Here is a 12,455-nt window from a genome sequence, read left to right as displayed (position 1 = left end):
CTGCTGCTTTTGCTCGACAGATGAAATTAAATGTCTGGCTTCATTATTATTATTATTATTATTATTATTATTATTATTATTGCAGTAGTTTTGCTCACATAAACTTAAAGAAAGTTTCTTGACTCTACTATTTTTTCTTAACACTCTTAACTCGAAATAGGTGGAAAATTTTAATATTTTATGAGCTAATTATTCAAACCCTTAAGCATTTTCTTTGTTCATATATTTTGCTCTACAGCAACGTTTAGAATATAGAATGTGATGTTGGCTGAGTTTGATCCTTTTCATACTCACACAAAATCTCAAAATGGACGAGGTGACTCTTTTAGGTTCAGGGGGAAATATTCACGAGTGTCCACCTTAGCTTCTCGGGCATGTTCTAGAGCTCTGCAGTCATGTTAGTATCGAAAAAATAATTTTAATCAAAGGAATGAAAAAAACCTCAGCAGAAACTTCACTTCTCCCTCACATCAAAACCTAGCGACCCGCAGGGGGGCGCTGTGTGTCCATGACTGTGCAGCGGCTGGGAGTCCCAAGAAAGACCAGGCGGAATAACACGCTGCTAAAACAACTGAAATACAACAAATATATATATATATATATATATATATTATAAATAAGCAATTAATACGGCTGTTACACTTTTTAAATTGTGCTCCATATCAAAATGGTATGCAAATATTTAATATATATATATATATATATATAAAATGTTGTTCTATTTTTGTCACAGGCAAGTAGGAGAAGACTGGCTGGTGCTGCTTTAACTGTGCGTAAAACAAAGACAGCTCGTGGAAGAAGTAAACGTGTTGTATTTAACACACTGTGATTTGGTGATTGGATTTTTGATAATGAATGTGAGAGTGAATGATGTCAAGGTAGACATTTTTTTATTCATGTGCAGCTGCTTCACACGTAACCCCTCCCCCCTAGTGTCCCATTCTCTCTCTCTCTCTCTCTCTCTCTCTCTCGCTCTCTCTCTCGCTCTCTCTCTCTCTCTCTCCCTCTCTGTCTCTCTCTCGCCTTATTCCTCCACAGCCGTGTGCGCTTCATTCCAGTGCACAAGCCGAGCGAAGCAGACGGCCCCTCACACAGCAGCCACAGCTTCACAACATTTCGCTCAGGGAATAAATATCTACTCAAACAGACGCGGCTGTGTCTTCATCCAGGAATTATTCATCTCCGACCGTGGACGCATGAGAGAGCGCACAGCTTGCCGGAGCTGGGACGGTTCACCATGGTTCTGACACAAGTGCGGCTGCTCCTCTGACCGCAGAAAGAAAAAAAAAAACTCTTTGGATCTCATCGAGAAGGCTGTAATTTATTTTTTCCCTCGTTGACTCCCATCGAAAAATATTGCTGGGAATATTCTCCTGGATGGTGACCACCCCGGACTGGACTACCTGTTTACAGCCGATTCGCTCCATGCGAGGGGAAGGGACTGGAGGACTTGCGCCTGCTGCCTTCTCCCTGGTTTAATAACGCACGCTTGGAGATCACTGAAAGGGGCGGAAAGCCTGTTTGTATCCACGCATTTTCCACCACGGTGGTTATTTTTCCTCTCTGAACTCTCCCCTCAACGTGAGTGTTGGTGAATGGGGATAACTCTGGTGCTGGAGGCTTGACGCAGCTGGGACAGGGACGGGACTGGGTGCGTGGAGCGTCGGATCACCCAGGATTGTACTCCTGCCCTCACTCTCTGCCGTGGGTCTATTTACATGTCCGACCTGACTGCTTTATGACAATGGATTACTTTCTGCTTTTATGCAGCCTCTTGCTGCCCATGGTGTCCGCCGTTGAAGGTAAGATTTTTTCATATTTGCATGATGTTTTGTTGCTTTGCAGGATGAGCGTATTATTCCTCCATAGGCGAGACAGTACCCATGCATCTCAGGCTGGGCACCGCAGCGGGGTGAGGCTCCTTTATACCCAAATTCTCTATTTTCTACCATTACCGAATTTAAAAAAATAACATTTCGTTTTCAAAGTGACCATCTGGTTGGATTTAAGGGATCGTTAATGGCTTTACGCAGCCAGGCGCATTGGCCGGCACAGGTTTCAATACAGTATTGTTGTGCGCGTCAACGAGCGCTCATCCATTTCAATTGGGGTTGTGTATTCTTCTGTAGAGTCAGCTTTTGCCGACTGTCGGTGCTTTCTCCGTCACTTTAAGGAAATTAGCTTTACACTGTATCCCATCGGGGAGTCGTGCACCCTAGTCCTCCCCTCTCCCACCCTCAGACACTTCCCCCCCAGGTCGGCAGCTTGTATTTTAGTGCTCTGTGAGTGTGTGGCCTTTTGACATGTGCACTGTCAGTTCGAATCCAAAACAAACTCGTTAATTGTCTTTTTGATCTTTATTTCATTCAGGCAAACTACACAATTATTTTACACAATATGCACAACATTCGCTTTGAAAACGCATAATATGATTTAGTGATTTAAATCAAATTAACACTCATTCATTTATCTCTGTGTTCATTTCGATTTTACTTTCGTTAATGTTTATTTTTCCTTGAAGTGGCATCGACTGTTTATGTACAGTTATATATCATGGCAGTTGCTTTCAATAACTGAGCCATCTGTTTTGGCTGAGTGTTGACGTTCGTCGTGCGTAAAATCGATGGGAAATTCTAGCTCTCTTCTCCCCAGCGGAATATAGGCTAGTGTCCCAACTCCTGGGATATTTCTTCTCTGTACATTTACCAACGACTCCCTCTGTTCGAGTTTTTGGGGGAATCAGAATAAGCGATAGTGCGAAATAGGCTGAAACGGGGGCGAAAGCTTTAACTATGAATGCTGGAGCTCAGGCGAGGCTCCCGTTTGGCTTGTGATGCCAGTAGGAAAGTAGGACAGTGGGCCACTGACTCAGTGAACGCGTTTCTCTCCCAGTGTTTCTTCTTGACCCGTGCGTAAAGAGTTTTATTTTATTTTTTTTAAGAACTGCAAAAGTCAGATAGGACCAGTATTTTTTTTTTTATCAAACTCAGCTTTTTCTTTCACGGTCCTCTAGTTGATTTGAAGTGAAGCAGAAACACGGTGGTAGTGTGCGCGCAGGTACAGGCTGAAAAGACTTAAGTAGAAAACTTTTGCACTGCATGGAAAGTGTTACCTCACTCTTTTAAATTATTAAACCTCCATTACATATAGGATTTAAAGCGAAGTTTTCTGTGTATTGACCCTAATTTGAGAAAACATCCGTGGGCCTGTTACAGTCGGTGCTGAGAAAACATCCCACTGCTTTTTTTATATCTTCGTGAAATCACCATTCAGACTAAATTACTTTCCGCACCACTGCTTCCTCTGTCGGGACCAGAGGTGAAGAACACACTGGGAACTGAGGGCACTGGAAATATAGTGTGAAGTTTATCTGATAACGGCTGTTGTTTTATTTGTACTGTTGATAACAGAGAGGAGATGCAGGTCATGGTTTTATCCAGAAGCCACTTTATTCGCTCAAACATCTCAGAACTAACAAACTACTTTCGGGTGATGGATTACGCACAGAGTGAAAGATATCTAGATGTCTGCACACAATCATTTTGAAAACTGTAGGTTCGGGATATTTTACCAGGGACCCCCCTTGGACCCCTCTCCATGACCCCCGCAGGTCAGCGTGCTTGAAAACACAAGGTTTGAGTGTGTTTTGGATTCTTGTGCAGAAGTCAGGGGCTCCACAGGTAAAATAAAGAGACAGAGGAGGAGTGAGGCAGAACTTTTCTTGACTATAGCACTGACTCTGCCTCGCACCGGCTCGAAGTTGATCTATTTCGTTAGAACAATCTATTCCCTGCATAAGTGATTCCATAAATTGTACCCGACTGACCTGGCAGGGGGTTTACCTAAGCTTTTAATACAGCCCGGTGATTTATGGCCGCCGCTGCTCAGACTTCTTTTCTGGGATCTCTGGGTTTTTATGGCGATTTGGGGAGAATCGAGCGGCCTGGTTCTGGGGAGGTTTCCCCCGGCCTCAGCGCGCTTCTCTCCGGGTCCCAGGGTCACACAGCCCGGGGGAAAAGACTTCTGTCATTAATCTATGTTTTCTATCCTTTTTTTCTTTCTTCTTTTTTTTTATCTTTTTCCACGCGAGCTTCGAGAGGAGGGATAGTAGTTAAACCCAAAGTCTTTAAACTTTAGAATTTTGTTTTTCATTATTTAATTATGGACTTAGTACACCCTGGGTTTCACCCGTGTTTGAGTGCTAGAGTGGTTATTAACATAAATGGATAATTTCGATCTATTCACTTACTTTACATTATTTAATTTGATTAATTATTTTTATTTGATACTCTACTGAGTTTTATGTGTGCGCTGAATTGTAATCTTGAAGTTTAAGGTTAGTTTCCCCCTGCTTGTATTCGATCATGAAATTAATTTAGTTGTTTTTGAATTAGAAGTTGATGCATCGCGCTGATGCCGGGGTCAGGGGGGGTCTGTGGACTTGGTGGGCGCAGGAGAGGCCTTGGCTCTTGAACTTCCAGCAGAGGAGACAAATTGTGTCGATGACAGTCTTGTGTAGCGCTCAGGCGGTTTGGTTATTCTCCGCTGTAAATTACTTATGATGGAGAAAGGAAGCACAGGAGAGAGAAAAAGAACTATGAGTACTGCAGCCACCATAATGATATTCAGGCCAGGGCAACGAGCTGGGGACCCACGTCGATGCCGTTTGTCTGGGTTTATTGTCTTAATGCATCCCTGTTGTGCAGTATATGGTTCAAACTTGAAGACTTGAAATTGCCTATTGTTTCTTATCTATAAGCCTTAGAGCCTGTTTAAGCAACTGTGAAAACTTTGTCCGTGACGGTGCCACTTTAGTTTAGTGGAAAAGTTTCGTGCGTAATAACGACCCCCTTCTAAAAACTCTCCTGGTTTCTTCCGCATGAATAAATCTCACCTGGCATAAATTTTCAACTAAACCGAGACAAAAAGATCTCATACTTGCAGCCCGGGATTTTCTTTTTGCACTCGGTGGTAAGATTACGCACCATCAGGCCCTTTTTTATGTGGGTGAGATCACACCTCCACAGGAGCTTTCCTGTGCCTGTTTGCAGTTGGCACAGTCCTCATCAGACCCACTGCATTTATTCTGCCCCCTGCTCTTTTTCTGTGAGCAGTGGAGGTCACCTCACCTTCGTCATCATTATTTTATTAGTGACATTATAAAGGACATTGCGAGGCAGTAGCAGAGCATTAGAATGTGTTGGAGGAAGGAGGTTTGTATATTATTATTTCCAGGTGGTGTTCACCAGACAGACAAACCTTCCTTTGCCTTAAAAATAAATAATGATAAGATGAATAATAATCCTAAAAATCTATCCCCTGTCTCTGGCTGGTGAAGAGGGGGTTTCCACCAGACGGCAAATATGCGTAAAGTTAATTCCCACTAATATAAAACATAGCCAAGTTAAAATGTAGGAGAGGTTATTTGCCTTGGTTTTAAGGGGAATCCTTCTAAAAGCTCAATCCTAAGAACTGCACTGCATGTAGCGTCTTGATTTTCCCTTAAAGTACAAGTACAAACCGAAATGTGGACCCTACGCATTTCAGCGCCGTATCTTGCTAAATCAGAATTATCATTCATAATAAGCGGGGGCCATTTTGTCCGGCGCACTGGCTGCACTCAGGCCTTTACTCACCGGCTTTATTTAATAAGAGCGCAGCAGCAGCGTGTGTGTGGCCCGCGATGCTAAACTTTACTTTACAGGAACTCTTCTGTGTCACATTCAAAAGCAAATCACAGAACAAATGTGTTTAGGGTCCCATTGAAGTGACAAAGGAAACTATTAGTGTCTCTATGGCGGAGATGGCACGGAGGCATTTAAGCTGCTGAAGAGGCGTGGAAGTGAATTTGCAAAACAAAAGATGCAATTCTACTAATGCCCTAATGCTGATTAAATCTATCTATCTAAGATAATTATATAAGTGTTATTATTTTACCGAACTTAAATACATTATTTTTCATTACAGCACATGATGATGCTGGGGGTGATGTGATAAGACAGTCGCATAAACACACTCACAGTGTTCAAAGTGTTAATTGATGCGGTCTTCTCATCGATCGGGTGAATCAGCGCTGCTCAACCTTCTGAAACCGCAGAATCAGGTCTGATGCGGGAGACGAGCCGAGCTGTCTCCTCGCTCGCAGCAATTACCAATTCATAAGGATGTTCATCAATGCGTCCTGAATCAATTTGCTGGCTGAGGGATGACTTTGCTAATGCGCACACGGGTTTCTAAAAGGGCTTTCTGTCTTTCCAACGAGATGATAATAATAATACCAATAAAAATAATGATAATATCTCTACAATTTAGAATGTAGACTTTCTGACAATAAGACCTAGTTAAAGTAATTTATTTTATGTGCAGGGGATAAACTGATTAACACATGAATTAATAAATACACAAGGCATTATTTTATATTATTAACATCTATCTATCTATCTATATGATAATGTTCAACACAATTCTGTATATTTAGGAACATATATCTAGAATTATATATAGTAATAATATTATTATTATCTAACACATTTTGAGTCTCACTCTTTTACAGTGTGTACAGTTTAAATCCAATAAGTTATTTCTGCATTCAGAACACGCCTTGAGACTGTTTAATTTAATTTTTAGTGTCATTTTTTTGTTATTTCTTCCTCCAAAGGAACAAACTGGCACAGAAACGCAGTTAGATCTCAACTTTCACTCTGCCGTACTTTAAAAACAAGCATATACAAACAATAGACACCACAGCAACATGAGGGACAGCAGCAGCTCCAGTCCCTCACCAGTATCCTGGTATCTTGACCTCGACGGGGATCCCAGCCACTCGGTAGGTCATAAGCTAGGCAGCAGCCATGTTGAACAGATGTACAGTGACTTAGGTTTGGATTGGCGTAAGGCGCTCAGGAAGAAGGGGGGAGTGGATGACGACATGTTGGGAGTTGGGGTGGGATGGTATGGGGGGGGGGGGGGAGCGGTGGTTGTGGTGGTTGGGATCTGAGGGCAGATTTGGAGCAGAGACCCAGAGAGCAGCAGAGCAGACAGACTTTACAGATGCCTTGGGCCTGCGGGAGTGCTCATGTGCACCAGCCAATGGGTCATAGCTTAAATGGCAGCGCAGAAAGATTCACCGAGCTGGAATTCACATGCAGGCAAGCAACAGCCGTGTCAGGCCTGCTGGAGTCTCCTCTCACCAGGAAGCTAGGGCGACCAATAGAAATAAGGCTGTGGGGATGGAAACATGGACGTCGTCCCTTCAGCTTTGATTCCATTGAACTGTACTGCGGAGTCTGTATCGAACGTGAGAAAATATGACACCAGGGATGATGTCTAGTCAAGTCCGTTGCACTGTATTTGTTTAGGGCTTTACAACATAATGGCGCTCTCCAGCTTGACTTTCAGTGCTTGCAAAACAGGATTGACGGGAGCAGAATAAAAAACCAGCAGCAAAAGTACACTACTCGAAAAATAAGAGTGAGCATATTGTTATTACAGTGGTTCAGGTTGCTCTGTAGCTTGTGGGTATTAGTTTACAGTGACCTCCATATGGAATTAAATCATCTCCAAACTAGTTTTTCAGCTCCTATGAAAAGTTGCTGTAGATATTAATGACCATTTGTGCACAACGGCAACAATGATAAGCAGCGAGGGCTAATACTCAAAACAGTCACACATGTAAAAACGTCTGTCCTGTGTATCTAAAACATATGCAACATGAGTAAAGTGATCCTATGTGTAAAGAAATGTGTTTAAAGTGAATTTATGCAATGACTTATTTAATCCAAATAAAATCTTTGGCTGTACTTTACCATAATCAACCCTTGCTTTTATAAACCTAATCTATAATATGTCTATGTGTTGTTTTGAAATCAGCCCTCCCCTTTCTCTTTATATTGTTGCAATTGCTATAAATCCATATATTCACGGTCAGTACACAAGCCGTAGAGGTGGGGGGTGCTTCACAGGGTGACCCTTTTAAGGACTTTCTCTGGATGGGTTCCAAAGCTGTATACGTGAGTATGCGGCTTGCTCCTTCGGCTGTCTTGTGCCCGGCGCTTGTGTGTGCAGTCCATCCTGGTGTCCGACAGAGGGGCCTTGTGGGATGGCAGGTCTTTGACACCCACTGTCGAGAGCGAGCAGGAGAGGGCGAATGTGTCTGGGCCTGCCCACCACACAGACACACTGCTGCTGTCTGCAGTCAGCCGAGCAGAACAAGGGAGGGGGGAAGAGAGAGGCGCACACAGACATAGGGAGAGATAGAGAGTGAGAGTGAAGGAGAGATTTTGAGCGAGATGGAAGGTACATCAAAGGGGTGTACGTATGTATGCGTTTGCGGTTTGAGGGGTTAGGGTGTGTTTGAGTGTATGTTGCTGACGGCACATCATGTCAAAGTATGCGCCCTCCTCTAACTGAGGTGGATAGATTTACTGTAGTTATATGTACTGGCAGCGTTGAGAGATGGCAATCCCATCTACTGTGTTAGTCCTATGGTTAATAGAAGGTATAATCTAAAACTATAACAGTTTTAAATCTTTGTTCTTTTAAGTCCTCATGTGAATCATGTCAGATTCATTTTTTCTCTCAGTTTCATCCCCTGCTTCCTGTCAAATCCCATTCACATTTTTGTCAAGGGGAAGCCCAACATATGAAAGTTTTATAGCATTATGTGTAGGAAAGGATGATGGCTGTTCCATGCTGCTGGGGGAGTATTCACCCCCTTCAGTCCCTCCCAAATTATATTAATGTCTTTCAAAATACTGATGAAATGTTCAACATGATATGAGCAGCCATCAGAGTTGACGTTTTATAGCCCCTGTCTGCAGCGGATGTCCATAAAAGCGCAGCTCAAAATTGCTGTGTGTCAAAATGACCAGATTATAAGTGAGTTAGGACCTGCTGTTGTTTCTATCCACACTCTTCTGACCCTCATTCAAAGGTCACAAGGGGATCTGGATGATTTTGAGATGGGGGGGGGGGGCACCCTCTTAGTACACTCATGCTTCTCAACAATAGCTGTCCTAACACAATCAAGCTCCAGGGGGTTATGCTTTTCCAGTGGGGAATAAAAATACTCTGAGAGAGGATGTGTATATTTAGAGAGACCGACTGTACCGCTTTCTACGGCTCGTTGACACGCAGGAACTCTCGCACTAACACACCAGGTTAAAAGCACAGTTGGAGACTGGGTCAGCGATGTGCGCTTGACTTCTTTTTGTCGTTGTGGCCAGTCTATAGATCAGGGCAGTTGTAGTATTTGTATGCAGGATCAGGAGCACCATATGAGACATGACTGGGAGCCCGCACGGTCATGTGATGGCCGTTATGCTGCTCGTCTCTTGGCAAGCACGGAACTGGCAGGCGCGGGAGGTTTGGAGGGCGGAGTTTAAGGGGAGGAGGGGGTTGACTTCTCGTAGCAGCAGTCTGATCCACCTCAGGGCCTCCTCCACCATTTTCTTTACGAGCTACAGACTCTTGTAACAAATTTTGCCGATGGAGCAGAAGGAGATCTTTGATATCTGACTTTTAAAAAACGGGCAGTTACATCTGTCTTGAGAGCGAATGCCGCTATTAAACGTGTGCCTTGAGGGGGGAGAAAGGCCGCATCACCTGGTTTCAGCCTCTGCCAGTCTTGTTAAATGTAAGAAGAAAAGAGACATGGGGGAAATGGGGAGAGTAATTTCTTTGTATTAAGCCGGGTAGTGGAAGGTGGGACTTTTTTGTGGCAGAGGACCTTGCTCCAGGCCTCGTTCCCTTCAAGAGCAGGAAAACAGCTTGCAAATTTTCAAACAGCCATCCTGAGCTATGTGTGATGATAGGAACAGCTTCAAAGGAAATGCTGAATTCGGGAACGATGTGATGGGCTCAGATGTCCACTGTAATTAACCATGTGTGAGAACAAGAGAGTTTGAAAGGTGTATATTTTACTTGGTGAGGGGTCTGTGCGCAAGTGTTCGTTTTTACACGGAGTGCAGCTTTGCAGCAAGCTGCTGTTACACCTTCTTCTGCCCCACTTCCCATCCTCGGTGTCAAAAACTCTCGCCACCTGCACTTCATCTACACTTCAAAAGGCCCCGCAGGCAAGAAGAGCGCTCCCTGCTTCTATTAAATATTTCTTTCCCTTTTCTCTTTTTGTCTTCTCCAGAACAGCGGCAGGCTTAACCAGACCTCTGCTCTCTTATCAACTGTGCGCCAAATTCACTCTTAAACACATTCTCGTCTCCCCGCAGCTCACACAGACTGAATCTAGCACACTTCAGTGGCAGCAGCGCTGATCACACGTGACCTTTTGGCAAGTTATTTACATAATCCCCATGGTTCCGCGCGGCAGTCTCCTGGAGGCACTGCCAGCTGTGAGGAGCATTTATTTAACCCCAGCTCAAGTTAAAATCGAGTCTCGGTCACATAGTGACTTTAATGCTTAAGTGGGTGCAATATTTAGAGGACAATGAAAGGAAGGTCAAAAAGCTTATAGTGGTTATTATTAAGGGAAGTATTTCACGGGGGCATTTTAGCAGATGTGGAGGTGTTGGTTTTGGTCTTTTGTAACTCAGATGGTCCTAACACCTGTCCATTTGGTAGAGCTGTAAACGGCATAGCTATAAAGTGTGTGTGTGTGTGTGTGTTCTCAGCAGCAGTCCAACCAAACACATGGAGGCCACACTGTGAGTTTACTATCAGCTGCAGTCACTTCACAGAGCTGTTGTTTCTCTAGCAGGAAATATACTTTTTTTTCTTCCTTTTGATAGAACGATGCAATCGGCTGCAAGTTTACTTCATTGCAAATCAAACTAAAGATAGAAACAAATTCATATATGTCATATGATTCCGAGTCTATATTTCTGTATGTGTGGGCCTGTGTGACATGGTGGCTGTTAGCTGTGATTCTAATATGGATTTGACAATGAGTGCTGTGAAAGACTAATTGCAACGAGTCCGATGAAAGCACTAGACAATATAAGCTGACCCCCTCCCTCTGTGCCAAGTCAGGCCATAAACAGCTTCCCTTTCCCCTCTCACACCCTATGGAAATCCCTTCTGACCTCTCAACTCTCTCGCACACACATACACACACACACACACTTAACACACATGAATGGTGATAGTTACTTAATCACACGGACATACATGCACACGCACATGCATGCATTACCTCCACCCAATACACATGCACACGATCCCCACCCCCTTGAAATCCTCACCCATGCACCCTCCTGCTTTTTAGCGTTGGAGCCCACACCCACATCCCCCAGCTCCTCTGCTAATGAATCAATCAGCTGGTTCCATTCATTTTGTTGCTGTCAGACCCCATCGATCAGCCCCCTTCTCCCCCGTCCCAACAGAGCAGCGGGGGAGCTGAGAGATCGAGAGGAGAACAAGGGGCTTGAAACATCCTGACAGTTCAAAGACTCCGAATTTCTTATCCCCTTCACTTCCCTGGAAATGTGGCATTTTGATAGTAGTGAGAATGTATTCGTGCAAATGAACAAGAGAGAAGGAATTTTTTTTTAAATCTAAAAGCCAAGATGTCTTCTAGAGTTTATACAGTACGTGGTGTCTGACCTTCCTTTTACCTTTGTGAGAGTGGCATGTTAGCACTGTGGATTCCGACATCACAGGAAGGCTGGAGATAACAGGTGCTGGATTTCAGGCAGGTGTGAGCTCATTCAATTCAAGGGGATGCCCCTCCTTTACTGTCACACATAAACTGCCTCATGTACTCCTCTGTTTGAGTCTCTAGCTTGTCTTGATGAGCGAAATGTATGGAGGGTCCAACGCTCTCCATGCTCTGCTCCCCCGCCTATCGAGTCAAAGTCAGAAAGGTTATTGGCATTCCAAAGTTGGAGCTCTCTCACTCGCTGTATGTGTGCATAGCCAATTTATTTCGAAAGGTGTTTAGAGAGGCAAATATGCAGGCCAGAGGTTGCAGGGAGCCAAGGTCAATTGAGTTGAGGTTAGGGGTGGAGGAGGAAAGGAGAGAGGCCAGGGGAAGATTGTGAGATCCATCTGAGCAGAGAAAGTCTAATCTCCTGACTTGGAAGTTTGCCACCGATCTCAGTCCAAGTCTCCACTTTCACACCAGGCAGCATCCTTCCTGACACAGGATTTTTTTGCCTGAGAAGGGAGCTTCACCTTTCCACCAGTACCTCTCACTATGTTTCACCTACAGTCTCTACAGTATCTTGCTCACACATACACTCTCGTTAGGCTAAGACGAAGAGTCTAGGCTTTGATAAAGTCTGATAGGAATCTGCAGGGGTTATTTTAATGAACCTGACAAGCAAGCTAGTGCCAATCAATGGAAACTTTGAATTAATGATTTCAAGAACTAATGTCCGATATTGTCAGAATAGGTGAATCAGTGTCAGATAGAATAAGATAATTATATTTGAACAAAAGGCAGAGGGAGTGAGTGAGTAAACACAAATCTCAAATGAGCTGGTATTGCAAGCTTACCAACA

At 43.9% G+C, this 12,455-nt stretch overlaps 1 protein-coding gene across 10 annotated transcripts in view; it reads left to right on the top strand.

Annotated features, from left to right (window-relative positions):
- The first annotated feature begins 1,027 nt into the window (after window positions 1-1,027).
- LOC109636626 (ephrin type-B receptor 3) overlaps window positions 1,028-12,455 on the top strand; it is a 59,558-nt gene continuing 48,130 nt past the window's right edge. For 6 of the 10 annotated variants that reach the window (XM_020098442.2, XM_069521879.1, XM_020098433.2 and 3 more), the window contains exon 1: window positions 1,029-1,802. In XM_020098442.2, coding sequence (XP_019954001.1) covers window positions 1,739-1,802 — 64 coding nt within the window. In that variant the 5' untranslated portion in view covers window positions 1,029-1,738. Of the gene's footprint in view, window positions 1,803-12,455 lie in introns of all 10 variants that reach the window. The other 4 variants (XM_020098441.2, XM_020098434.2, XM_069521880.1 and 1 more) reach the window with 1 other exon arrangement.

This window comes from Paralichthys olivaceus, chromosome 3 (genome assembly GCF_024713975.1).
Source record: "Paralichthys olivaceus isolate ysfri-2021 chromosome 3, ASM2471397v2, whole genome shotgun sequence".
NCBI lineage: Eukaryota > Metazoa > Chordata > Actinopteri > Pleuronectiformes > Paralichthyidae > Paralichthys > Paralichthys olivaceus.
The sequence above is the reverse complement of the archived record's forward strand: the minus strand, read 5'-3'. Positions and strand labels throughout refer to the sequence as shown.